This window comes from Meyerozyma guilliermondii, genomic scaffold (assembly GCF_000149425.1).
Source record: "Meyerozyma guilliermondii ATCC 6260 scaffold_4 genomic scaffold, whole genome shotgun sequence".
Taxonomy (NCBI): Eukaryota; Fungi; Ascomycota; class Pichiomycetes; order Serinales; family Debaryomycetaceae; genus Meyerozyma; species Meyerozyma guilliermondii.
The window spans coordinates 988,476-1,014,712 of record NW_001809797.1 but is presented as its reverse complement, the minus strand read 5'-3'; the positions used below and the strand labels follow the sequence as shown (position 1 = coordinate 1,014,712).

General features: G+C 45.4%; 14 protein-coding genes across 14 annotated transcripts; 6 read left to right on the top strand and 8 right to left on the bottom strand. All coding sequences in view use genetic code 12, as the record gives it.

The window, feature by feature from the left end:
* Window positions 1-62: 62 nt before the first annotated feature.
* SEC8 (exocyst subunit) lies at window positions 63-3,350 on the bottom strand (the record flags this gene model as incomplete). The annotated part of the gene is made up of 1 exon (XM_001484381.1): window positions 63-3,350. The coding sequence occupies one exon, from the start codon at window positions 3,348-3,350 to the stop codon at window positions 63-65; it is 3,288 nt and encodes a 1,095-aa protein (XP_001484431.2).
* A 589-nt stretch (window positions 3,351-3,939) lies between these two features.
* Window positions 3,940-4,479, bottom strand: PGUG_03811 (uncharacterized protein; the record flags this gene model as incomplete). Its single annotated transcript, XM_001484379.1, has 1 exon — window positions 3,940-4,479. The coding sequence occupies one exon, from the start codon at window positions 4,477-4,479 to the stop codon at window positions 3,940-3,942; it is 540 nt and encodes a 179-aa protein (XP_001484429.2).
* PGUG_03810 (uncharacterized protein) lies at window positions 4,045-4,908 on the top strand (the record flags this gene model as incomplete). The annotated part of the gene is made up of 1 exon (XM_001484380.1): window positions 4,045-4,908. One exon carries the CDS (start codon window positions 4,045-4,047, stop codon window positions 4,906-4,908), a length of 864 nt encoding a protein of 287 aa, XP_001484430.2.
* Window positions 4,909-5,015: 107 nt separating this feature from the next.
* Window positions 5,016-5,873, bottom strand: PGUG_03809 (uncharacterized protein; the record flags this gene model as incomplete). Its single annotated transcript, XM_001484378.1, has 1 exon — window positions 5,016-5,873. The coding sequence occupies one exon, from the start codon at window positions 5,871-5,873 to the stop codon at window positions 5,016-5,018; it is 858 nt and encodes a 285-aa protein (XP_001484428.2).
* Window positions 5,874-6,076: 203 nt separating this feature from the next.
* Window positions 6,077-7,327, top strand: PGK1 (phosphoglycerate kinase; the record flags this gene model as incomplete). Its single annotated transcript, XM_001484377.1, has 1 exon — window positions 6,077-7,327. The coding sequence occupies one exon, from the start codon at window positions 6,077-6,079 to the stop codon at window positions 7,325-7,327; it is 1,251 nt and encodes a 416-aa protein (XP_001484427.1).
* A 34-nt stretch (window positions 7,328-7,361) lies between these two features.
* Window positions 7,362-9,464, bottom strand: FAT1 (long-chain fatty acid transporter; the record flags this gene model as incomplete). The annotated part of the gene is made up of 1 exon (XM_001484376.1): window positions 7,362-9,464. One exon carries the CDS (start codon window positions 9,462-9,464, stop codon window positions 7,362-7,364), a length of 2,103 nt encoding a protein of 700 aa, XP_001484426.2.
* Window positions 9,465-9,654: 190 nt separating this feature from the next.
* Window positions 9,655-10,971, bottom strand: PGUG_03806 (uncharacterized protein; the record flags this gene model as incomplete). The annotated part of the gene is made up of 1 exon (XM_001484375.1): window positions 9,655-10,971. The coding sequence occupies one exon, from the start codon at window positions 10,969-10,971 to the stop codon at window positions 9,655-9,657; it is 1,317 nt and encodes a 438-aa protein (XP_001484425.2).
* Window positions 10,972-11,193: 222 nt separating this feature from the next.
* COX15 (Cox15p) lies at window positions 11,194-12,681 on the top strand (the record flags this gene model as incomplete). Its single annotated transcript, XM_001484374.1, has 1 exon — window positions 11,194-12,681. One exon carries the CDS (start codon window positions 11,194-11,196, stop codon window positions 12,679-12,681), a length of 1,488 nt encoding a protein of 495 aa, XP_001484424.2.
* Window positions 12,682-12,769: 88 nt separating this feature from the next.
* On the bottom strand, window positions 12,770-14,761 carry PGUG_03804 (uncharacterized protein; the record flags this gene model as incomplete). Its single annotated transcript, XM_001484373.1, has 1 exon — window positions 12,770-14,761. One exon carries the CDS (start codon window positions 14,759-14,761, stop codon window positions 12,770-12,772), a length of 1,992 nt encoding a protein of 663 aa, XP_001484423.2.
* Window positions 14,762-14,849: 88 nt separating this feature from the next.
* Window positions 14,850-15,689, top strand: PGUG_03803 (RNA polymerase II subunit B1 CTD phosphatase; the record flags this gene model as incomplete). The annotated part of the gene is made up of 1 exon (XM_001484372.1): window positions 14,850-15,689. The coding sequence occupies one exon, from the start codon at window positions 14,850-14,852 to the stop codon at window positions 15,687-15,689; it is 840 nt and encodes a 279-aa protein (XP_001484422.2).
* Window positions 15,690-15,719: 30 nt separating this feature from the next.
* Window positions 15,720-17,498, bottom strand: PGUG_03802 (uncharacterized protein; the record flags this gene model as incomplete). Its single annotated transcript, XM_001484371.1, has 1 exon — window positions 15,720-17,498. The coding sequence occupies one exon, from the start codon at window positions 17,496-17,498 to the stop codon at window positions 15,720-15,722; it is 1,779 nt and encodes a 592-aa protein (XP_001484421.2).
* Window positions 17,499-17,971: 473 nt separating this feature from the next.
* Window positions 17,972-19,333, bottom strand: CDC14 (phosphoprotein phosphatase; the record flags this gene model as incomplete). The annotated part of the gene is made up of 1 exon (XM_001484370.1): window positions 17,972-19,333. The coding sequence occupies one exon, from the start codon at window positions 19,331-19,333 to the stop codon at window positions 17,972-17,974; it is 1,362 nt and encodes a 453-aa protein (XP_001484420.2).
* A 752-nt stretch (window positions 19,334-20,085) lies between these two features.
* On the top strand, window positions 20,086-20,361 carry PGUG_03800 (uncharacterized protein; the record flags this gene model as incomplete). The annotated part of the gene is made up of 1 exon (XM_001484369.1): window positions 20,086-20,361. The coding sequence occupies one exon, from the start codon at window positions 20,086-20,088 to the stop codon at window positions 20,359-20,361; it is 276 nt and encodes a 91-aa protein (XP_001484419.1).
* A 1,293-nt stretch (window positions 20,362-21,654) lies between these two features.
* VPS15 (ubiquitin-binding serine/threonine protein kinase) lies at window positions 21,655-26,121 on the top strand (the record flags this gene model as incomplete). The annotated part of the gene is made up of 1 exon (XM_001484368.1): window positions 21,655-26,121. One exon carries the CDS (start codon window positions 21,655-21,657, stop codon window positions 26,119-26,121), a length of 4,467 nt encoding a protein of 1,488 aa, XP_001484418.2.
* Window positions 26,122-26,237: the final 116 nt, after the last annotated feature.

The window sequence follows — 26,237 nt, the reverse complement described above, 5'->3', positions numbered from 1 at the left end:
CTACTTTCCATTCCACTACACTTCACAACACTTTACCACAACTCACCACTCCTTATAGATATCTATCCGAATATATCGTCAGCTCTTTTTCGAAGCTCGTTGTACTTACTTTTGTTGAAGGCGCTTCCTCCTCCGTCGCCCAATTTTTCACTGTAGACCAACCGTATCAACTCCAACATGTCGTTCTTGGTGAACCCTAGATCTCGTTTTTCAAACCGGTTCACCAACGTCTGCTCCGACTGGGTGAACAACTCAAAGAATATCGACACTTTTGTGAAATCCACAGATTCTGACTTTTTCATCATGTTCCTCAACATTTGCTGAAGGGTGAAGATGTTCAATAAAATCCGCTTGATACCGTTGCTGTTGATCTTGGAAACCAATTGTGTGCCCAGCATCATCAAAGAACTTATAAATTCAGGTAAACCGGTGAATACACCCTCTCTTTCCAAGTCGCTTAAAACACTGTTCAATCTGTCGTCCACCGCAAAAACCTCCTTGTTAAATTGTCCAATATACTGATCTGCATCTCCAGGAGCATTAATAGGAAGCCATTCTCCTTCTCTGTATGAGCGACTAATATAGTAGATGGCTTTGCACCGCAAATCGTACCGCAATGCTAAAAGGGTCTTGTCGCGAATAGTTTCAAATGCTCGTACAACCTTGTAGAACGAGTCTGCCTTTGCTGGGTCCAAAGCAATAAACACATTTTCCTCTTCGTTGGTGCCCACCACATTCACCCGACCATTTTCCAAGAAACACCATTCGTCTCTGAGCTTGACGACTCGCGATGCTCTCTCGCTATTCGCAGAGTCGCTCATTGCTGACTGCTTGAGAAGCGTAGGTAACCACGTCAATATCCAAGTGGAAGTTAAAAGAAGATGACAAACATGCTTAAACGATTCGTTGTCGAAAAAGTCGTCTTGTGAAATATCGAAAGCGCTGGAGTCGTATAGCATAATTTCGGTTTCTTTGGCTGCCAAAACTTTGAGTTCTTGGTCGCTGCCCGACTGCTGAAGAATCACTCCAGAAATCTCTGTGAGAGCAGGGATTCTCATCCAGGTATTTATTCGCAGACTGGGACGACTCAGTGTCTCAGACACATTGTAGTTGACAAAATCGGTTCCGCCTGGGGTGAGAAGCTCGCCATAAAAGTGATCATAGGCTGACGAAAATTGTCTTAAAAGGTGTAATACGATTTCGCTGTAATTCGAGCGAAACGAAAGCGAAGTGTTGAGCACAGAACATGCACTAATGAGCAAGCGTTTGAAATCAACGGCATTCTGATAAATGGAAATTTTCTTCTGGGTGAGCGCTGATAATGCAGAACCAAACCCGGGGTACTCGAGAAAGTGCAATTCTGTTCTAAGAGCCAGAGTTGCTCCGGATCCTTGCTCGTGGGCTTCCCTGTGGTTATAGTTTCCCACAAACTCATAAAAGATCCCATCAAAAGTATCTCTCAATTTGGGTGCAAAAACAGTACTCATGAATGTCTCAAAGAACTGCGATGCCGAGCGGTTTTCGGGCCCATGAGCTTCGGTTGCAAAATCAACGAATATCCTATGACTGCCCGCAGTGAATATGAGAAAAAAGTCGAGAATCACTCTCATATTGAAAATGTTTTTTGGCACCAACACTTCCACTGCTGTGGTGGTATTTTCATTTTTGATATACGGCGACTCGTTGGGCTCTGTGAACCGGTCAGATCGACCAGACGAAAGACTAAATCCTGGAAATCTTTCTTGGAGAATGCTTCTCATGTCGTCATTAGTTTGTGCTATCAGGTCAGGAGTAATATTTTCAAACTTGAACACTTCGTTTCGATTGAGTTCGTGGAGCAAAGCATTGCCAGATGGTCCCTCGTTGGCCTGGTTCCCGTGAAATAGATCATCGTAGGTGTAACTTATAATGAGCGACTGCATTTCCTTTTTCATATGGTTCCATATTGGAGTGATATCGTAGGTTCTTTGAGCCGATCTCGAAGAAGAACGAGAAAACGAGGTGCTGGTTGTAGGAAGACTTTGAAGGAGTTCAATTTTGTCCACTATCTCACTGATCACTTTGTGACGCTGCATCACTGCCAAGCAACTCACGAACAAGGACGAGAACAAGTCACTTAAAATCGACACCGCTGCATCGCTAAAGTTGTTCCCGTTAACGATATCTTCCGATGAGCTCGTTTGGTCAAAATTCAGAAGTTTGGCCAATTTTCCAAGCTGCTTGACATTTCGAAGTTTTGTTTCTTCGGTGATTCGAGAGAACATTTGTCCCAATTCCTGCTGGGTGGTACTATGAAGGACCTCGATGGCCTGGGGAAGACGGTTGAGTCGCGAGGCGGTGTTGAGCAACAGGTAGATGTAATAGAACGACTCGGTATTTTTGTTCAGTTTGGAATCAAGTAAAATGGCATAGTTGACATCCCCTTCGTTCTTACTGGAATGGCTATGAAGTAACGGAAGTTGAACGTTGACAAACTCCTTCACGTTTTCCGAAAACGCTTCGGCCACGTCCAGGACGTCCAAGTTGGCAGAGTTGTAAATAAATTGTTCCAAGGTGTCCAGCTCGGTGACAAGGAGTTTGAATGACGTCAATTGCGGATTGGAAGTGGCCGTAAAATGCTGCCACGCTGCCGCTTCGGAGTCCAGGTTCGCTGAGGTGTTGCGGAGGTAGATCTCGTTCTGCAACTCGTCGATTATCATGTCAAACAAATTGTTGGATTGCATTTCAAGGTAGTTCTGAGTGCTGTTCATAGACGAAAGAGTCCATAAATTATACTTTTCCGCCACGCTGTATGCCTTGAATATCTCGTCGTACACCTTGTCTATCTTCTTGTCGATGATAAGCTGGTCCACTTTGTCGGGAACTGAAGTCAAGTCGTTCATCGCTTCCAAGATCTCGATCATTTCGGTATAACGCGCCGAGGTTTGGTTAAGTTCCAGGAGCATATCACTGCGGTCGTTGATGTCGCGTGTCGTGGACTCCAAAAGCTGTTTGATTTCCTCGGTATCGGCCTGTGAATTGTCAATGTTGGAAAGTAAAAGATGGTACGACCCGATGCTGTTGTTGAAAACCTCATGGTGTTGGCTAACCACATTTCTCAATGCCTGCTGAGTCTGTTTGGAAATGTCATGGAAGTCGTCTAGACGGTGTGCTAGCCCCACAGAAGACCTATCTAGGAGGGAAACTGCCAAATCGATGGGGTTTGTTTTTGAATCTAAAAGCTGGGGCCACTCGTATTTAAGGTAGTTGGTGACTTCTTTGAGTTCCGAAACAGCCTGTCTCTTCTTGCGCTGCTCGCCATCGCTTTTCTGGCCATTGAACGTCAAACTTTGCGATCGGGACCTCGCCATGCTAGTATACAACCCACTGTGTTGAAATCAGAAAATCTCCAAATCGATAATCCGCACATCCACACACCACCTCTATTTACATTCTATTTATCGCATCAACTCGCGTTAGGGTTGCAACAAGCTCATAAAAGAACCCACCAAGATTATTTTTCAGCCTCTTTGGCGTTACTTATTCCTATCCTATTTCCATGCCCAATCTGGTCATCAGCTTGGATTCAGATGTTTCCCATCAAATCATTGAACTGTATGTGTTTTCACCAAATTTCAACGCACAACTAACTCCAGAAATTCCGATGATCCGAGCCCCAGGGGCCCTCGGCACCCAGAACAGGCATCTGTGGTGATCCTCTCGTCGAGTCCTGCGCCCGTAAGCCAAAAAGTTGTCCACAAGAATGTTTTGGATGCTATTACTTGGCTCTCGGAGACCGATGAAGAACCATCTCCGGTTCCGAAACGAAGAAAATACAGTCTGGAGATCGCCACACAAGACAGAGACTCCATTGTGGACTCGGCGAGTACGTTCCTGAGAAGAGAAGTATCGAAAAATGTGGCCAAAGACTCCTTTTCTGATCCCATTTCCTACACTTCGTCACCACTCAAGTCGTCGTATCGTCCACCCGAGCCTACGTATACCGCCAAACAGCTCCGCGACGCCAATAAGGTCACCCGTAAAAAAGCCGATCTTTTGGGCGAAATGGTGGTGGAAATCAGCAATCTGGTCTCGAGTAAATTCTTCGAAAACGAGGACATTGAAACGGAATTCGCAGAGCTGGAAGTGCGTGCTGTGTCCGATACTTACCCTACAATTGCATGGAAACGCAAGGTTCAAGCATCCTACGATCCCCAGCGAGATCTTTTCATTCCTTGCGAGTTGACGGAATATCGAGAACGAATATTGGTAGTGTATTACGACGCCAAAGAAATAGTCAAACACATTCAGGATCGGTCGCTTGACACTATAATACGGCGAGTGATTGCCCGGGCCCAAACTGAAAATTCGTCGGTTGAGTTTCACGTCATTATTCTCGTCGATGGCTACGACCAGTACCTTGCAAAAATACGAAATGAAGAGAACAAACGCTACAAAGCCCGAGTACTTGGCCAGCCCAGTTTGGGAACCTTGAACCATCAGCTAGGAGAGAAAGAATTGACGGTTAAAGACGTAGAGTCAATGGTTCAAGAAACCCAAATTCGTCTTGAGGTGAATATATTCCCCGTCCGCAACGGGAAAGAAGCTCTTACTTGGCTCAATTCGTTCACATACACTATAGCAGGACGGATCTACGACAAGTACGAACGTACTTCTTTGGGAACCTTGGGAACTGTTCGTTCGGGAACTGGAAGCCGGTCTACATTCGTACAAAGTATGCGTCAATTTCGTTTCATGACAGAGCCAAAAGCCGAACGTCTTCTCGAACACTATCCAAGTTTGTCACGAATATGCGAGCAACTCAATAACCATGGCACTTTGGGGCACAGGATTCTAACGGAAAAAACATCGTTCCGCCTTTCCGTGAATGCAGCAAATGAAGGTGTTGTTCACGTCCAACGATCCTGAAGAGGTGGTTTACGAGGGATAATATAATTTCTATTCATTTTTCATTAATCGAGGTGATGTACTCCTTGGTGAGATAAGTGCTATGTTAGTACGAGATCAAAAAAGAATCAGGAAACTACTTGCTTTGCGGCGTGTAAGTCGTCCAACGTCAATTGGTCCCGAAGGTCTTCCACTCTTTCCAAACCTTGAACCAAGTCGCTGATTTCGGTGGCTGAGAACGGGTATTTAAGCTGTGACAATTGAGTGATGATGTTGAGTGCCTTGTCTATACAGCCAATATGACCATCTTTCTGCATAACAGAAACGATGAAATTGGTCAAGTTTTCATCTTGAATATGTTTTGTCTTTTTGTCGTCAAGACCGGTGGAAAGGACCGCCGACATGATCGAAAGAACTCTGATTTTCGACTTGTGGTCAGCGTCCTTGTTAAACTTGAGAATCTTCCACCCATTGAGCTGGTCAAACCTGTTATAGGCCTCTTGGTGGTTTCTTAAAACCGAGGAAATGGCAGAAAGACACTTCAAATGCAACTCTTTATCGATGGAGGAGTCTTCCGCAAGAGCCAAAACTTGTTTGAATCCTTCGGGATGACGAAGAAAATCGTCCTGGGCCTTGGGGTTGTTCTGGACCGCAATGGCAATGCATGAAGCGGCATACACTCGCAACGAATCTGGCACTTTGGTGTCCAATTGCGCAATTAAACTGGGCCAAAGCTTCAAATTTTCAATATTGTTCGCATTATCCATGTTTTCAATGAGCATTTCAAAGTTTTCAAACGAAACTTCTTTATTTTCCATCAGAGCTTCGTCGCTGGAAATTAACGTCATGGCATGTTTCATAAGCGCCGGTTCATCTGGCCCGCCAAAAAGCTGCTCAAGCATCTTGGGGTCCGGCTGGCCGATCTTGGCCATGGCCTCTTTGTCGCCGGACTGCTGGGCGATCGACCACTGTAATAATTTGTCCATGAAGATTAATGAAGATTACTGAAGATGAACCTCGAACACCCAAGCACCGGTGAGTTGAGTCTCTCCACAACTTCGGGTGTGCGGATGTAACTAGCCCGGGGTGGTCGCGTCCGGCCCCAAATGGCGAGATCCGGTGGTGCGGTATATAAGGAGCAGCACCCTGCTGCCTATCGAAAATAATCCGATCGATTGCTAGAATTACCATGTCTTTATCGAACAAGTTATCTGTGAAGGACCTCGATGTGTCTGGAAAGCGTGTGTTTATCCGTGTGGACTTCAATGTCCCATTGGATGGAAAAACCATCACCAACAATCAGCGTATTGTGGCCGCTTTGCCAACTATCAAATACGTTTTGGAAAATAAACCCAAAGCTGTGGTTTTGGCTTCTCACTTGGGTCGTCCTAATGGTGAGAAGGCTGACAAGTACTCGTTGGCTCCTGTGGCTGACGAATTGGAGAAACTCTTGGGCCAAAAAGTCACCTTTTTGTCGGACTGTGTTGGTCCCGAGGTTGAAAAAGCTGTCAATGGCGGGTCCGATGGCCAGGTGTTCTTGTTAGAGAACTTGAGATTCCACGCCGAGGAGGAGGGCTCGAGAAAAGTCGACGGCCAGAAGCAAAAAGCCAGCGCTGAAGACGTCAAGAAGTTCAGAAGCCAATTGACAGCATTGGCCGATGTCTACGTTAACGACGCCTTTGGTACCGCCCACAGAGCTCACTCGTCTATGGTGGGTCTCGACTTGCCCCAAAAAGCCGCTGGTTTCTTGATGGCCAAGGAATTGGAGTACTTCGCAAAGGCTTTGGAAAACCCTACTAGACCCTTCTTGGCTATCTTGGGTGGTGCTAAAGTTTCCGACAAGATCAAATTGATCGACAACCTTTTGGATAAGGTTGACTTGTTGATCATTGGTGGTGGTATGGCCTTCACCTTCAAAAAGGTGTTGGACAATATGTCTATTGGTACGTCTCTCTTTGATGAAGATGGAGCCAAGAACGTGGAAAACCTCGTGGCCAAGGCTAAGAAGAACAACGTTGAAATCGTGTTGCCTGTTGATTTCGTTACCGCTGACAAGTTTGACAAGGACGCTGAAACTTCCACAGCTACGCAAGAAGAAGGTATTCCAGACAAATGGATGGGTTTGGATGCTGGTCCAAAATCGAATGCCTTGTTTGCTGAAACTATTGCCAAGGCCAAGACCATTGTGTGGAACGGTCCCCCAGGTGTGTTTGAGTTCGACAAGTTTGCTCAAGGTACCAAATCGATGTTGGATGCTGCCGTCAAATCTGCTGAAGCAGGTAACACCGTCATCATTGGAGGTGGAGACACTGCTACCGTTGCCAAGAAGTTTGGTGCCAGTGACAAGTTGTCGCACGTTTCCACCGGAGGTGGAGCTTCGTTGGAATTGTTGGAAGGTAAAGAATTGCCCGGTGTAGTTGCCATTTCCGATAAACAGTAAGAATATACGTCGTTATTTTGTGTTATACACTCAGCTACAATTTCGATTTCCCGCTCATGATGAGGCCCCATGCTTCCTCTGTCAACTCCTCGTACTTGTCACCATTCAACCAGTAGATCACATCGGTGCCGCTTTCTCCCTTGGGAAGTTTTTGGTTCTTAAATTGGTTCTTGGGCACCTTGTGGTTATGTGAAGCTTGAATCTCAGACCCCAACTTGATAAACTGGGGAACAGCATATCTGGGAAGCGATTTGCTAATATGATTGTAGATCTGCGCCAATGCTTGAGGGTGCTTACTTGGATCATTCAACTCGTCCACAAGATCTATAACGGCAAACCCAGCTCTACCCTCATGGTTGGGCACTCGCACACCAACAACCACCGACTGTTTCATGGCCTTGGAACCCATCAACTCATTTTCAACTTCTGTAGCAGACACATTTTCTGATTTCCACCGGAAAGTGTCTCCCAATCTATCAACAAAGTACAACAAGCCGTCCTGGTCCATCTTGAGCAAATCGCCTGTTCTGAACCAGGCATCGTCTTTTTTGAAAACGCTACGAACAAGTTTTGAAGAAGTAGCCTTGTTGTTCCCGTAGTACCCTTGGAACGACTCCTCTGGTTTCTTGGCATTCAAGATCTTCATCAACAACTCGCCCGGCTGGTCGTACGCAGCCTGCACAGCATAGCCAGTTTTGGGGTCCCTCCATATTTCGTTTTCGTCATCTGGGTCCATCTTGACCAATCTTTGCTGCATCGAAAGAATCAAATTGATCAACCCTCCGTACTTCCGGCAAGCCCCCACTCCGAAAGTACCATACTGGAGATTGGTAGTAGCGATGGGAGACTCGGTGGATGCGTAGAACTCGCCAATTCCTTCAATGTGGAACCGCTGCTTGAACTCGAGCCAGATGTCTCTGCGCAACCCATTTCCATAAGCAATTGTAACATTGTGCGCAAGCTGATCAGGATGGTATTTGGCGTGCAACAAGTAGCGGCACACTTCACCAACGTACTGAATATGGGTGGCTCCGGACAATTTGGCCTGAGTCCAGAAGGTGGACGCCGAGAACTTTTGCGAAACCGAAACGCAACCACCAAGCAACAACGTGGGACACACACCCAACATGGCTGCCGTGGAGTGGTACAACGGCATTGCGGTTAAAACGGTGGAATTTTTCGTAATTTTCATAATGTAACCGAAAAACGCCGATGCCATGAATGCCTTTCTCCATGACATAATGGCACTCTTGGGCAAGCCTGTGGTACCCGAGGTATAGATCAAAGCACAGCACGAGTGGTCCTTGTCCTCTGGTCTTCTGGTGTTGTCGGGAGCTCTATACTTGGGTCTAGACTTGTCGCTGAGCACACGAAGAAGCTCGGGTTCGTTGAGATAATGCAACTTGACATTGGGCAATTCTTGGTTGATTTTTTCCTCGGTCTCTCTAATGGGGTCGGCGCAGTCCGGGTCGATGAACACCATGGTGGCGCCAACAATCTTGATACAATGCACCAACGCCTTGTCTTTTGTGTTAAAGTTCAAAAAAGCAGGAATCGCACCAATGTTCCACAACGCCATCCAAAGAATGATGAAAAGCGGCTTGTTCATACAATCCACCGAGATGGTTTGATCCGAAGTCACCCCGTAGTCATTCTTCAAAATATAGGACAACCGCAACACCATATCGTAGAGTTCCTTGTAGGTGTAAGTTTCGAGAACAAACTGGTCATCGTAAATATTGAATCCCTGAGCATCCTGGGTCACTGGTGGAGCGTCCTTACGTGGTCTAGGGAAGGAAACCGCTCTGTTTTTCGGGTACTTTTTGGCGGTTTCTTCAAAGTAGTACCAAAAAGATGCTTTACCTCGGGCACATCCAATGAGGTATGGCACCGCATGTCTGATGATATGTTGGGTAAGAAGCAAATCTTCCTTGACGTGGTACTTTGCGTCCAACAATTGTGAGCCTAGCACGGCCGCAGCAGCAATTTCAATTCCACTCATAGTGAGGAAAGTCGCAAATTGCAGAAAATGGCTGTCCCCACTTTTTATATCAACTCCGCGGTGCGAAGCATATGTAAATGGATTACCGTTGTAGGCAGGAGGTGGGGGAACCCTAACCACACCGCCAAAAAGCATCAAGTTTACTTTATATTTGTACTTCTACATCATCTAACCCTTCTGCTCACTTTTGACTTCCCAACTTATCAAGTTTGTTCGACTGCCTCCATTGGTTTCTTCCACTTCCTCCTCGCTCTCCATCTCCGTTGACAGCTTCACATGAACGCAACCGATTGTTTTCCTGCATACATCCCAGCACCGCTTCCTATCACCCGGCACTTGCATGGCTCAAATCCAGGGTATCCGCGGCTGCATTGGCTGCGAAAACCATCACTTGACCTGACACTTCTTGCAGCAATTTCAATGCTTTCTCGCGCTCTTTGGGGCTGTGGGATGCCAAGCCATCGCTGATTACTTGTTGGAGAACTGTGTTCTGTTGGAGATACTCATCTTCCAAACAACACTGCCGATGCTTGACGACAATCACGAAGAGTGCATCGTAAAAAACCGTTTTTGTGCGGCCCCCAACAGCTATATTGATTGCTTGTGCTACCATGGGCACCACCGTAAGGTACTCGTGGCACCGGGTCGTCAGAATCATTTTTTCCAAGAGGATACTGAGCTTCACCTGCACAAATTGTGGAGTGGTTTCTCCATCGAGTCCTAAGAGCAAATTGCAAAAAGTACGTATTACCATCACCCGTGCTCCACCATAAGCTGCTGCCTTGCTTCGGGCATCGTTCCAAACGTGCCAGCTATAACTAGCGACTATATCCACCACAAGAAGCATACTGTATTTGGGCTGGGGCAGCTGAGCAATGATCTGGAAAACCAACCCAGTGTCCACCAATTGCTCAATAAGCGCCTGGAACGAGTACAAAGAAAAAGGGTTCACTGCCAATGAAAAAGCCTTGGCGGCTGCAAGCCCAGAAAGCCGCACCAAACCAATAGTTTTTGTGCATTTGTCAACGCTGGGATCGAGAAGAAGCTCCTTGGTTTCTTCCACTGCCTGGTTTGCTCTCCACACAGAAAGGAACCGAATCGGCGGAATCACCACTGAAGGATAAACACATTGCGAAAGCTTGATGCTCTTGAGTGCTTGCAAATCTTCTTTTAATGCCAAAGTGTCTTGAGCCATACTCTTCTGGACATCATAAAGATCCTTTAGCCAATTGTTGCGCTGTGGAATAGGCAGCCAAGGAATTTCGTCGTATCGTAGCGAAATCGGACCGCTGGCTGTCCAGCAATTGGAGATTGGAGAAAGACGTATAGGACTGCGTTGCAAAGTATTCCCGGAGTCTAGAAGACGTATCACGTCGGTCTTGCCGAGCTCTGACTCGGGTGAGCTCTTGGAGCTGTTTTGTGATTCCGATTCACCACTTTCAATGGTCTTCAACTCGATTCCATCGGCCATGTCTTTGGCTGCAAAACTCGTAGTTTTTGTGTCTGGCAGCTCTTTAAGAGTCAATTGCCTAATACCAAACAGAATACCTCCAATAATGGCAGTTCCCCCCAATAACATGGCATATATAATCCCAGCTTGACCCAATATTTCTGCCTCGTGTGAAGCTACCGTAAAATTCATCACAATTGCAAAATGTAAAAATTCAACAAAACTTGAAAATTCAAGATCCTACAGACTTCAAATACTTGTTTTAAACGTCTTATCGCAATTGAACCTCTCGCCACTTGTAATCACTATTATGACGTTTGTGGCTGCAACTTTACAGTTCAGACAGCCCCATACCACACCCAGACACCAATTATCGGGTGACAAATTTCTAAAATTTCACTGGTGCAACGTGCCATGCTTTCAAGGTCTCGGTTTTTCTTTTCTGGGAACCCTGCGGTGCTCCGCACGCTCTCACAGACTAAGGGGTGTCGTCCGTGTCTTGTGGGCCCACCAAAGGCTCTGCTTTTTCCTCGGTCTTCTCAATGGATGATTCGTTTGTGGAACAGTGTGGTTTCTAAAAGATCATTGACCACAAATTTGGGACCTAAAAACGCTGGAAAGGGGTTACTTAAGGGCCGTAGAACCTACACAACGCTTCTGGTGAACTCCAAAGAAAGTGTCACTAAAACTTTTCCAAAAATTAAACCTTCCAACATCATCACCGATAAAGTCATCGGGTACTGGCTTGTAGGCACTTCGGGACTTATCTTTGGAATTGTGGTTCTCGGGGGCTTGACCAGGCTCACGGAATCGGGCTTGTCCATCACGGAATGGAAACCAGTGACAGGAACACTTCCTCCAATGAATGAAGAAGAATGGATAGTGGAGTTCACAAAGTACCAAGACCTGCCAGAATTCAAGTTGTTGAATTCTCACATCACTTTGGACGAGTTCAAGTTCATCTACAGCATGGAATGGGGCCATAGGCTTGTTGGGCGTGCCATAGGCATGGCGTTCATATTGCCAGGACTCTACTTTTGGGGAACAGGAAGACTCAATACCAGAACAAAGCGGTTGTGTTTTGGACTCACACTCCTTCTAGGATTACAAGGAGCAATTGGCTGGTGGATGGTTCAGTCTGGTTTGGATGAGGAACAATTGACGGAAAGAAGATCGAAACCTACGGTTTCTCAGTATAGACTCACCACCCATTTGGGAGCAGCATTTCTTCTCTATTTGGGAGTCTTGTGGCTGGCTTTCGAGATTATCAACGAGAACAAATGGCTCAAGCAAGCCACCAAGGCGCCTGAAAAAGTACAGAAAGTGTTTGCTCAACTTCTGAGTGCTAGAATCGCACCAGTGAGAACGGTTGGTACTGCTTTGCTTGGATTGACGTTTATCACTGCTCTCTCTGGAGGAATGGTTGCTGGATTAGATGCCGGCTTAATCTACAATACTTTCCCTCACATGGGTGATGATTATTTGCCCAGCAGTGGAGAATTGATGTCTCCAGTTTATGCTCGCAAAGAAGATCTTTCAGATTTATGGTGGAGAAATCTTCTTGAAAATCCCACTACGGTGCAATTGGTCCATCGAATCTTTGCAACAACTACGTTCTTCTCCATCTTGGCAGCTCACATGTTTGTGATCAAGAGAAAACAGTATATTCCCAAGCCGGCTCAGAGGGCTCTCCATGGAATGATGGGGTTGGTTCTTCTTCAAGTAAGTCTTGGTATCACTACCTTGATCTACCTTGTTCCTATTCCATTGGCTGCCGCTCACCAAGCAGGAGCTTTGGCATTGCTTACGGGCTGTCTTTTGTTCTCTGCTCGTCTCAAACGTCCACGTCCGCAAGCTGTAGCGTACATTAACGAAGCCATGAAGAAAGCACTTTTAAAGTGAAGAAAGCATTATATAGCATGTATATAGCATGTATATAGCTACTCTTGTATAGCTATTCTGTATAGCTCGTATGACTAATGTACATTCATCACCAGATTCGTTTGCTGGACATTTCGTATCTCATTACATTTTCCAAGCCCTCTTCGCCTTTATCATTATTATTTCTCATTTCTTCCACTGTCGGTGGGATCTTTTCTCCGACATCGTACAAGTACGAACGAGATAGCGGGTTGATAGAGGATGCCTCTGTGTTTGGTACGCCTGGAGTGAAGGAAGTGTTGAAAGGAGACCGCGGTGAAGGAACATATTCTTCAATTTCTGAACCGATTTCCGAATCGCTTTCGATTGCACTTTCGTCCACATTGAGCGATATGCTCAGCGACCCCAAGATTCTGCCAGCAGAAATTGGGGGTTTGTTAGTAAGAAATTGTTGAGCCTGTCTATGTTGAGTTTTGATCCTATTAGCCCACTTCAATACAAGCAATCCGAGAACTAGCCTAGCGAAAAGCAAAGTCAAGAACGCAACCACAAGAAGACCAACGCTTGAAATAATGGAGTATGTCAACGAGTCGCTGAAAAGAAAAAACCGCTTCAAATCAGGAAGAGTCATCCGCAAGAAGCAGACAATACAAGCCAAAAGCGGCAATCCTATCCGCTTGGTAAGAATCACATAGTCGGTTAGTTCATGCAGAGGTGAAGCCGAAACGTTGGGGGCCGATTTGAATACTTCAACAAAATCCAAGCTTAGCACGTACAAGAAATTATTGTATACCCTGGGCCGCACCTTATTGAACTTGCTGATATAGCAGTGTTTGAGCCAATCCACGAGGATTTCACTGCCTATGACCACAGTACTAGGACCAAATATGGCACCAATCCAGGTGTTCCAGCTCTTCCAACTATTGGGAATAAGACCAATGGACTTACCATTGAGTTGAAGCAAATTGCGAATAGCTATGATTCCGAGCATGAGCGAGAGCTGAAACCGTTCAGTAAGGTCTGCCATGGTCACCTGAAACAACCCTTCACGATCGAATTTCTTGAACACTGAACTTTTCAACTCGGCAAATTGGTTGGAAAGAAGAAGTGTGAGCAACGCATTAGAGTAAGAATTGGCCGCCACGTTGAGAGACACTGCCTGGTAGATGAGCACGTAGGAGTGCAAGGAAAGATATATCACGGAAAGTATGAAAAACAATGCAATTGGTGCACCCGATTTGAGTTTGGAACTGAAAGTCAAGCCGTGGAGAATGTTGAGCAAATCATGGCCAATGGAAGAGAGAAGTTTGTCTGCCACTTCAAGCACACCGAACATGACGTAGAGCTTTATATGGGCCTGGCCCCGAACATCGTGATATAGTCGGGAAATATCAAAGTATGGCAATGAAAGGATGAAGAGAGAAGCTCCAATGATACATGTGGTGTACAAGTCTTTCTTGATGTAGCGAAAGTTTTCCACCACAATCGTACCGTACAGTTGCGAGCCATGACCTTTCTTATCACGAAGCTCCGGTGCAACATCGAGTTTCTGGCCTCGCAGGATCAAACTGTCAACAGTTCTCCACGAAACTATGCAAATTTTCAACGGTACCAAGGTGAAAATCGTCAAAAACGAATTGAGACACACCATAAGACCAAACAACATGAATTTCTCCAACACCAATGGCACTTTCACCATGTTTACAACCTGTTCCAAAGTTTCGTCATTGGATGTGACTTGGGGCACTTCGTTCAGACGGTGGTCTATCGTCGGCAAGTTGAGTTCTAGCATCATTAAGCGGTATAGCGAGTATATCTTGTGCTGAGGCTTCACGTGCGAGCCTCCTGAAGGCGGCGGAGTTCTTTTACCGGAAATAAAATCCAAAAACGAACCGGTTGTGGCCGACCGCTGACGAAGACTAGCTCCTGGCAGCAGTCCCAGCAGGTACCTAGACGAAGAGCGGGACCTCGAATGCGATTGTGAGCGCGAGCTGGACCCCGGAAGAGGTCTTTTCGATCGCTCTCTACCCATGAAGATCCAAATTGGTGGACAAAAAGAAGAGATTTGGATTTGGCACCTCACTGCACCGCTTGGCACCATACAGGAACGATCAAGAAATCGCGGGACAGCAATACACCAACGAGATCCAGTCTGAACACAACCCAATTATTTACCCCAATGAACCGAAATGAAACAGCTTTCGATTGCTGATTTTGCGCCCCAGGTGGCCAGCTATGCCTCAGGCACTCTTTTGTCTCCTGGAGATGCTTCCAAGCTTACTTTGATGATCACTGAGCTCATGCTCGACCACAACGTCGACTATAATCTTCTTAAATTTTTGAGTAGATTTCTCACTCCGCAAAGCTACGACGAGTTGATCGAGGAACGGAACATCGAGCACGAGTGTGGCTACATAGTATGTGACCAGTCACCAAAAAGACAAGTTCGGCGTTTATCTGCCAATAGTAACGGCACAACTACCGCCAATGGAGATCCTCAAGCCACCACAAAGTTTCAGATATACAATAGAAAACCGTCAATAATCCTTCCCAATACGTTTCTGAGCCAGTTTTGTTGCAAGGAACACTACCAAGCCTCACTTTTCTATCGCAACCAGCTCAAAGAAGAGGCCCTCTTTGCCAGAGAACACATTCTCACCACCCCGCCATTTTCTCCGTCTGCCCCTCCGCAATGGTACGAGAACGGAATCAAGCTCTTGGAGGAGGTTCTCCAGAAACATGAGGAACTTAGGGGTCTGGGAAAGACTCTCAGTGATGTGATAACGATGATGAACGGCATGCATATTGCAGATAACGACAATAAGGACACTTCGAATTTGATCCAGCTTCTCGAGGACTTTGATATCGTGGAGAAGGAGGGTGGGCTCGACGGAGACAGCGCCATTGTGGACGAAGAAGACGAGGAAGATGTCGATAATGACTCTCAAGCACCATTCAATAACAATCTATCCCGAAGCATTGACGGATATGTAACGTCCAACAAGAGCTTTGGAGGCTACGTAGTCTAACAGCATGATTCACGATTTATATCTATTTCTCTAAAATTTGAACCGCTTGTCGAACTTCATGCCCCACTTGAAAAACCGGTATCCTTTTTCTTGGAGATAATCAGCCAATTGCATGCCCATACCAACCCTTTCAATGTGTGGAACCCCGTCTTGACCGTTGTAATCTTTGTAGGCGGTTTTGACCTCTCTTGAGTTTACAAGTTCCAGGTGCTTGAAAACCCTGTCTCTGTTGAGCAGCTCAATAATGGCTGCGAAATTTTGAACCTGGCTATCATAGTGCTTGAGCTGCTTTTTCTGGAGCACTTGTTGGATTCTTAGAAGAGGCGAGGATTTCGACTTCAAGTACCGGTACTTTTGAAAGAATGAATTGACTTCTTCCCGAAGAGCGACATTTGTATCCTCTATAAAAGTGGTCCACAAAATCTTATCTTCGGGTCGTTGTTCTTGTTCGTGCTCTGAGTCGTTTTTGGTTTGTTTTCTGATTTTCTCCGCTAATGAATGCTCATAGAAATCTTCCCAAATTGCAAGATTGAAATAGTAATCTCTAGGAAACATCCTTTCTTCCTCGCCAAACCCATTGCAGCCTTTGACAGCATAGCTCCCATCCTTGAGCTTCACCTCCAGCGTCGGCAACTTCGAGTCGGCTATTTTCCAAATACTGTTGATCCGCAGTGCCAACATCAGCTTCTTGATATCCATGGCAATATTTTTCATAGCCGTCAGACGGCGATACGGCATTCGAATATATGGCATTGACATGAGTCCAGCACCGGTATAATTGATCTTGACTTTGAACGGACCTCTTTCTTCGACGATTTTACGAAGATCTTCCAAGTAATGGTGCTGGTTAATATCGTACTCCAAGCCAGGTATAACTATGCTTTCAATATATTCAGAGTCATACGCAGCGGTAATGGCGCTTTTTTTGGTAGAACCTGGAATTATTATCGATGCTGAGGGAGTATTTGTAGTATACTGGTGGTCAATGGGTGTATATGGTAAAAGGTGTGGAAGTGGAATATCTTTTCGAAGCTGAAGTGTTTTGAGATATCGTCGTAACAAGTGTGAAGAATACCTGTCGTCTTTCAGAAGTTTTGGTTTGTTACTGTTTTCTTTCTTTTCCCTTGCTTTTCGAGCTGATATGCGAGCAGATTCCCGAGCTCTTCTCTTCCGCATCCATCGGGATGTAAATGCTGGATCCGCCGCCCTAAGCTCATCTCTCCTTTCTATGTTCTCTACCCTCCACTCCTGTTCGCGGAAAGCTTTCTTTCTATGTGCAATCAAAAGTTCCAAGAAGGTTTTCCATGCTTTTTTGTCTCCATTGGACTGATTCACCAGCTTCAATTGTTCACTGATAACCGAAGCACTTTCTATCTTGTTGCGCAAACTGGAAGCGGAAGCCTTGCGCTCGCGAGCACGAAACTCGTCCTGAGCAGTATACTTCACTTCCAGGCTCAAATATTGCAAGTACAATTTTGGATCGATTTTCATTTTTTGCAATTCATGCTCAATTTCTCCATTGGATATGAACTCAGGAAGGGAAGTCTTCTTCAAGCGAGAAGCGCCACGAAGAATCGATCTATATAGCAGAACGGTGGCGTGGCGATGTCTTGAACCAAGGAGTGCCATCCATGAGTGAGTCGAAGAAAGAAAGTAGATGAAAATCGAGCCGCGATAAATTCGCGAAGCTGCGAAATTCAAGATTAATCTACTCAACTTCAATGGTATGTGTGCAATTGATTCTGCAATCAATTCCCCCAAAATACTAACCCAGCCTCCAAAACAAAAGAAAACCGCAGATGTGACCATATTGAAGCTCAAACGAGCCAAAACAACCTATATCCTTACTCTTCCATTGGCTCCTACAAAGTCGACTTACAATTTGATCAAAGAACTGTTGGTCCACATTATCAACGAAAGTGGCGGACTCAAGCCTGAGGACGAAGGCGATGACACGGCTCAAGATGAAGAGATGATTAAAGATGAAGAAGACATAGAAATACCGAAATCTGAGTTTACTGATGAATTGGGTGAAAAACCTGAAACTGGAATAAATGTTGAAATCGACGGTTTGAGCATTGCTCTACCCAAGTACAAGTCTGCGCCCTACGACAACAACTGGATTGAAGTCGACGAGGGCACGTTGGCTGGGGTTACGTTTACTGACTATGATATAGTAGCGTTCAAATACGTAGACGACCCGGACTTCCAGGTTGTGGAAGCCGCCTACGAGGAACAAGAATAAAATCGATATAATCTACACTTTCATTAACAGCTCTTCATCACGCAATCTTTTTCCCTCCGCTGACCTTTCTTACGCCGCCTGATGGTATTCTCGGCTTGGGCGTAGCACCTACTCGAGACACACTACGAGTCTTGGGGGTCTTACTTCCGGGCGACGAAGGTGACGACGAAAGCGTGGTGCTGACGGTTCTCGTTGTGGTGGTGGTTGTGGTTTTCGTGAGCAGCACCGGCAGCTGCTGGCTATTGACAGAAATGGAACGAAGTACTTTCCAGTCACTGGAGGCTTCCCGTCGTGGTGACGAGGTATCCTTGTTATACAACACCACTCCGTCAGAATTGTTGATCTCGTCGTCAACCTCGGTGTCTGCAAACGTCTGGTTCTGCGACCGCACATCCACCATATCGTTTTCTTCGTCTGAGTTATTGACATGGGTGGGATATTCGTCCCGATTTTCTCGATATTTACGTGGTTGCCCTGGCAGCTCTTGCGGTACAGCAGTTTGAATCTTGGCGGTGAGAGCACCGGAGATTTTTCTTCGGCGAACTGGGGTGTTGAACGACGAGTCGGCCACGAACGACGAGTTGGGCGCTGTTTGGAGTCGCTGCTGTTTCTTTCTTTCGCTTTTCATTCGTGCCTTAAATTCGTCGTAAGATGTCAAGGGAAAGAGACCTCCAATAAAAGCGTCAGGACGATTGTCCAAGCACATGGTATGGCGCCAGTCTCTGAACGCATTTTGGTGAAGATAAAGCCAATGTTGCTGGGGACCCACCACCATTCCCGGACGAATCATCCGCATATAGGCTATACACTCGTTGGCGGTGAACCCGTGAGTATAAATAAGATGGGCTCCGATAAGACACCCGGTGCGGCCAAGGCCAGCCTTACAGTGGACCGCAATCTTGCCTCCGTTGTGAATAACGGTTTCGGCAGCCCCGATGAACTTCTGGACATATTCCAACGTGGGACAGGTGCCATCGTCAAAGATCATGTCGATGTGCTGGATGCCACGACGGGTGAACTCGGCAGCGTCGTAGAGATGAGAATTGAGTCGGACAACGAGCTGGACATCGTTGGCGAGGAAAAAATTGAGTACTTTTTTGAACGGTTCGTTTAGACCTTTACGGCTCTGGGGCGATGCAAATGCAATAAAGTCTTTGGATATGACATTGAAGTCCCCCTGGTCCACACGCTCGTACTGCTCGTACTCCTCCAAGTTGAATGTGGTGAGGTCCACCATGCCTCTTTCCTTGGCTCTCCACATGGCATAGACAATGTCTTGGATGGTGATCTCAAAATCTGCGTTTGAGTAGCCGGCGTCACGAAACCCTTGGAAAGGCGGATCAATTTGCGCAATAGGCTGAAGAACCTGGTGGGGAGACCACAGCTGAACCAATACCATGTAGCAGCATAAAAGACAGGCGGCATTAGATCTTTCTTTGGGACCAGTAGAGCTGTAAAATACTATGGCTTTACCCTGATTGCAATCTTCATTAAGAATGTTGTGAAGCACCACGGCAAACCGATAAAGGCTACCAATATGAAGAGGTCCGAAATCGAGATGAAATGAGTTATACGGAAGAGCATCTTCCACAGTAAAGTATACTAGATCTTTTGTATCTGGCGGAGCATAATCATAGGCGCCAAGATAGATACGGTCTGGGTTAGTAGAGATCAATAGATACGAAAATCAACTCGAGAAATTCTTCAAAAATCATAAAAACTACCGAATTTATATCTCTATCACAAACGATGGCTGCAAATGACAATGCAATTCTGGAACACAATCACTCCTATACTTACTTCTCAAGAACTCCACCAATGGCACATTCACCCTGTTGCGAGGCATGATTGTAATTTGGTGCTCTTATGAAACAACAAAGTTGTAGGATTCCAGCTTCGATGCCCCGATGTTTTGATTTTACTGTTTAGGTGCCGACTGCACACGGCCCCACAATGGTGCACCGAGGCGCACTATCGCGAATTTCGAATTCGAAATTTGGCGTACTGCAGATACTTTGTTCATTCTGATGGTAAGTACACCGGTGTACCCCCATGAAATTGTCTAACTTTTAGCCTTCGTTGTACGAGTTTTCGTCAGAGACATTATCGGAGCTTCGCAAGTTTCGATTTGGAAGCTCAAGGGTCTCTCTGATGCAGGCAATCATATATGTGATTGACAAACAAACTTACGAAATTAAAAAAGACTCCGATGAAATTTACACTTCTGTACAGGAACTCGCCGAGGACTTGCCTGACAACACTCCTCGCTATATAGTCGTTTCGTATCCATTGAAAACGAGTGATGGCAGATTGAAAACTCCCTTGGTATTGGTGTACTGGAGGCCTCGTACTTCTGGTCAGGAAAGCCGCATGTTGTACGCTGGTGCCGTAGAAATGATGCGCGATAAAGCGGGTGTCTCACAGTAAGTATAAACAGAAACACAATGGAAACAACTAACACAGACTTTTGGAAATAGAGGAGGAGGACGAATTCGATGACTTTGAAGACCTTTTGACGAAATAGGTACTGCAGATAAGACAAACCCGCACACAACTGTCACAATAAAAGATTAGCAAAGACGATTGAACAGATGGTTCAGCTACAAGAATAAACGATCAAACGAACTAATAAACAGAACCAAAAATCGCTGGAATCAGTGACCGAAAGCTCAAATGAGTTAAACACTACTGTTACCTTATTACGACATTCTTCCTTTTCTTTCAGTCTCCTCTCAACCTTCTTTCAACCTGCTTTCAGCCCTCTTCCTTTCGATCTTCTTTTAGCCGTCTTTCGTACTATCTTCTCCCTCATCACCTTGATGTCCTAGCCCTAATCCTGCACACACCGCTTACCCGACCTTCTCGCACAAACTTCAACTCGCGAAAATTTTTCAGTTTTCTCTTCATCAAATAATCAGCCGCCATGGGTCGTATGCATTCTAATGTATGTATGCCGTTGCGGTGCTTAAAGCTATGCTACTAGCACTGTGATAATGGTGGGCACATCAGTTGTTGGTCTTTTCAAGAGCATGTCGTTTTTTATATCCGACTGGTACGCTCTTTTATTGATGCTTCAACTCCACCATTTAAAATTTTTGGGATCCAGCTTCAGCGTCACACAGATGATGTTGCTGCCCTTGTAGACACCTACTAACTTCAGGGAAAAGGAATTTCTTCCTCCGCTACTCCTTACTCGAGAAACGCCCCAGCTTGGTTCAAGTTGTCGGCCGATGACGTCGTTGAGCAAGTCATCAAGTACGCCAGAAAGGGTTTGACTCCTTCTCAAATCGGTGTTATCTTGAGAGATGCTCACGGAGTTTCTCAGTCCAAAATTGTCACTGGTAACAAGATCTTGAGAATCTTGAAGTCCAACGGTTTGGCTCCAGAGATCCCTGAAGACTTGTACTACTTGATCAAGAAGGCTGTATCTGTCAGAAAGCACTTGGAGAGAAACAGAAAGGACAAGGACTCCAAGTTCAGATTGATTTTGATCGAATCCAGAATCCACAGATTGGCCAGATACTACAGAACTGTCGCTGTGTTGCCTCCTAACTGGAAGTACGAATCTGCCACTGCTTCTGCTTTGGTCAACTAAGTTAAATGTATACTCAATCGATTTAATTTAGTAATGTCATGACGTAGAGAGAAGAATGTAGCCTACCAAGGTGTAGCTAAAACGCAGGACAGCCGCGCATTTTACTTCTCATTGATATCACTAGTATGGGAGCACGTTTGTCGTTATTGGCGCCTTCGGCTCCCACCGTCGCCATATCTTCGTACATAGATGTTCTAGGAGACTGGCGCTATGTGGATATGGTCAATAATTCTCGTTTTCTCAAGACTATCAGGGCAATTGACATCGCCACTGGCCAATTGGTGGTCATCAAGGTGTTCATAAAACCATCCTTAACTACGTCAAATTACAATATCAACCTCGGAAAGATCTCCGAATTGACTGCTAAAGAAGCTTCCTTGCTAGCTGGAGCCCACAATGTTCTTCCTTGGCACAAAATAATTGAGACTGATCGTGCTGGTTACTTGATACGACAGTTTATGAAGACGAATTTATACGATAGATTGTCAATTCGACCTTTTTTGGAGCCGATAGAAAAGCTCTTCATCACATTTCAGTTGCTTAGGGCCGTCCACTATTTACATGATACTCTTCACCTTCATCATGGAGATATCAAGTTGGAAAATGTGCTTGTATCGTCTTGCAATTGGATAGCACTTTCGGACTTTTCCGGCAACATAAAACCAACCTTCATTCCTGAGGATAACCCAAACCAATTTTCGTTCTATTTTGATACCAATGGACGCAGAGTATGTTACTTGGCTCCGGAAAGATTCTACGCTCTGAGCAATCACAAAAAAGTGTCCAATATCAATGATGAAGGAGAGTATTGCGGCAAGGATATGGTAACCGATGCAATGGACCTTTTTGCATTGGGGTGTCTGATTGCCGAGTTGTATAATGATGGCGAACCAACATTTACTCTATCGCAAATGTTCCAGTATTTGAAGAATTCTTATCGACCGAATTTTTCTGGCCTCTCCGATCCACTGGTGAGAAAGATTGTTAGCAATCTAGTGGACAAGGAGCCTGAAAATAGACCTCTGGCCTATTCAATATTACAAGATAACCGAGCTTCGGGGTTTCCCTCTTACTTTTACGACTTCCTTTACGACTTTATGGCTCGCATGAACTTGAACAATCACAAAGATTATAAGCCCAACGACAACGTCACCATCAGCGACTTGAAGATTACTGAAATCTACGATAACTTTGAAAAAATAACGTCGTCGTTGGCGTTCAACTATGACGAAAAACCTTACGATTACCACCCATCAAACGACATGGCGCCACTACGTCTTTCTCTTCCTGGTGTACCCCAAAACTACAAAATTAAACCTAGCAGCGCCATTGATACTCCCGACCATGGTGCCATTATTATTCTCAAGTTGGTGTTTTCGTTGATGAGAACCTTGAAGCAACCAGAATCCAAATTAAAGGCGTGTGAAATTGTCGTGGCTCTTTCCGAGCGAGTCAGCGATGAGTGTAAGCTTGACTGCTCAATCCCATACCTTTGCAGTTTCATCGACGAATTCATCGATCGAGTAAATTCAACTTCTTCTCAACGTATCGAGGAAGCCGTTCCCAAATCGAACATCGATAACTTTGCCGCTAAAGTAGTATGCAAAACGCTTGTCTCGATCACAACAATATTACAGTCGTGTTCGGCGATTCCCCCCATAGATTTGCACATGTTTCCAGAATACTTGTTGCCAAAGCTTTCTAGCTTGCTCAGCTCCAGCAATTCGAAGCTGGAACATTGTCTCATTCGGATCACATTAGCTTCATGTTTGCCGATCCTAGCAAGCACATCGAGAAAGTTCTGGATGATGGCCAAGAACTTCAAAAGCAACTCGATGAAAAAGACTAGCCAATACTTTCCTGCCGAAGCTCAAATGAATAATAATCTAGTGTTTCCAAAATCTCAACTAGACAACGATTTCGAAGCATTGGCGTTGCAGCTCCTAACCGATTCATCTGCCCATGTCAAGATTGCCTTTGTCCGCAGCATCTTTCCAATGTGCCAGTTCTTTGGAGCTGCCAAATCCAACGATATTATACTACCGCACTTGATAACCTTCCTCAATGATCCTAGCGAAGATTTACGTTTGGCTTTTCTAGGGTCCATTTTAGAAGTGGGTCCGTTCTTGGGAGTTATTACGTTTCATCAGTACTTGCTACCACTTCTTGTTCAAACTTTGGGAGACTCTGAGCAATTGGTGGTGATCAAAGTACTAGAAATCTTTTCGAAGTTTGTCAGAGCCAGAGTTGTCAATCCAAAAGCCGATTTCAACTCTCTTTCGATATACAAGGAGATGCTCACCAGCTCGATAATCTTGTTACTTCATCCCAATGAGTGGATTCGACAATCGGTCTTGTCGTTAGTACTTGCAATCAGCGATAACCTACTGTATGCCGACAGGTATACTTTTTTGTACCCAATTATCAAAGAATATCTTTCGTTTGATCTAGCAGAAATTTCCTGGGATACCCTATACCCTTGCCTCGTGAAACCACTTAGCAAACAAGTGTTTGATTTGATCATTACATGGTCGTTAAATGCTACTGCCAAATCTTTATTCTGGCAGCAACGAACTTTTTCACAATTGACCGGCGCTTATGGTAATAGGATATCAAAGACAAGTATACCTTTTGTCAAACCCTCATCAAAATCAGTTTATGTTCCCAAGTCTGGACACGACGATCCTATGGCGATCAGAAACTCCCTTCCGTTATCAGCAGAAGATAAGCAGTGGCTACTCAAGCTCAAGGCGACTGGACTCGACGAGCGAGATTCATGGAAGGTTCTTGCTGTGCGAGAATATGTCTATCATGTTAGCCGCTTCAACTATTCCACATCGAATAGAAAACAGTACGACTACAGTAAGGTGAACATCACCCCACACAATGTCTTCTTTGAGGTGTGTTACAAAACCGAGCAAGTAGCTGAAAGCAACCGAATGGAAACCAGAAGTGACTCTTTCGACATGGACATGAATGGGAAAAAACTAAAGGATCTGGCTCGACGGGACTCGAATTCTTTGATTCTCCCCAACTTCAAGACGGTTAAAGCGTCGTTAGAAACCGTTCAGGCCAACGTTTACGGAGAGATTGAAGTAGGCGGTGATTCGAAGAGTGCTGGCCACCACCATCACCTACACTCGACCAAGGAAACGACTAGCAGTCACCATGTCTTAAATATTAACAAGCAGAAGATTATCACGGCCAATGTCAAGCACAGTTATAACGGTCAGAACCCCAACGTTTTGAAGTTTTTGAACGGAGTTGAAATCACTCCCACCATGAACAGCTTTCCTGAATTTGGCAAGGTTGTTAAGAAATCCGCCGAAACCATCAGCGACGAAGACTGGGACTTCGGTGGACTACTTTTGTCACATATAAACTCACAGTCCAGCTTGGGCTCAATCGATGCTATCCGGTGCTTGGAAGTGAGTCCTAGGTCTGATTTTTTCGTCACCGGCAGCGACTCTGGTTTGCTAAGAGTCTGGGATACATCAAAACTCGAGAAGGAGGTTTCGGTTCGAAGCTCGTCACTTTTGACCAAAATCGGCTCGCTGATAACTTCAATCAAGTTTTTACCCAATCGCAACGTCATAGCCGTTTCCACGATAGATGGGCGAGTTTTAATCTTTCGAATTGAGGTTGTTCGTGGTAACAAGAAGGCTATCAGGTACCACGGGTTGAAGCAGATCCGAAGCTATGAGCTCGACTTGACCGCCGATGGGTATGTTACACAACTAGAGATTGGAAATGGCGAAGGAGATCTTCTCATTGCTTCGACTACAATGGCCAAATTCATTGGGTTTGATGTGATCAAAATGGAAAAGCAGTACGAACTACAAAGCAAGTTGAAATATGGAGCCATCAATACGTTCTTAGTTGGCTCGGATCATTCGTGGCTCATTTGTGGAACAAGTATGGGTATACTCAGTCTATGGGATCTTCGGTTTCACATTGAAGTTCGAACCTGGCGACTTGACATGGATTTCGATATTGACGAGAGCAGTGAGCTCGGAACGAGGTTTCCCATCAAAATCTTACTGGCACTTACCGATTACGGGAGAGATGGTGAGGAATACTTTGCCATGGTTGCGGGAGATCAAGAGTCGGATTTCTCCATTTGGCAGGTTCCCAAATTCGAGTGTCGACAGATATACAGCTCGTACGTGGCATACCCGCAGATAAAGTCTTACCAGTTGATTCCTATGGACAAGCCCAAGAAAGAAATCAGAATCGAGCAGTTGGTTCAGGATGTGATGAACTTCACCACAGAAACTGTGGTAAGAAGTATGACAGCTCTCAAGCATGTCAAACATGGGCGTTCACACTACATGATTACCAGCACCCAGGGCGGTGAGATAGTGGTTTGGAACCTCGGAGATCCTACCAAATCAAAAGCCATATCTACAAATTCGACATTTACGAGCACAAAGATCAACTCCACGATGCAAATTATCAATGAAAAACGACAGGATAAAGTGGTTGGTGAACACTTGAGTTACCACGACGATATAGTGACTGGTGCGGTTGCGACAAGAGAAGGTTTAGTAATTACAGTGGACAGAATGGGCCGTATCAATGCCTTCAAGTGAAGCACTTTCAAGTGAAACACTGCGATGAGATCAGAGCGCAATATGGTCCCAAATAGGATTGCTAATCGCGCGCAATGCGCGCGCCGAGGTTTAAGCGACAGAATTTGTCAATCTCA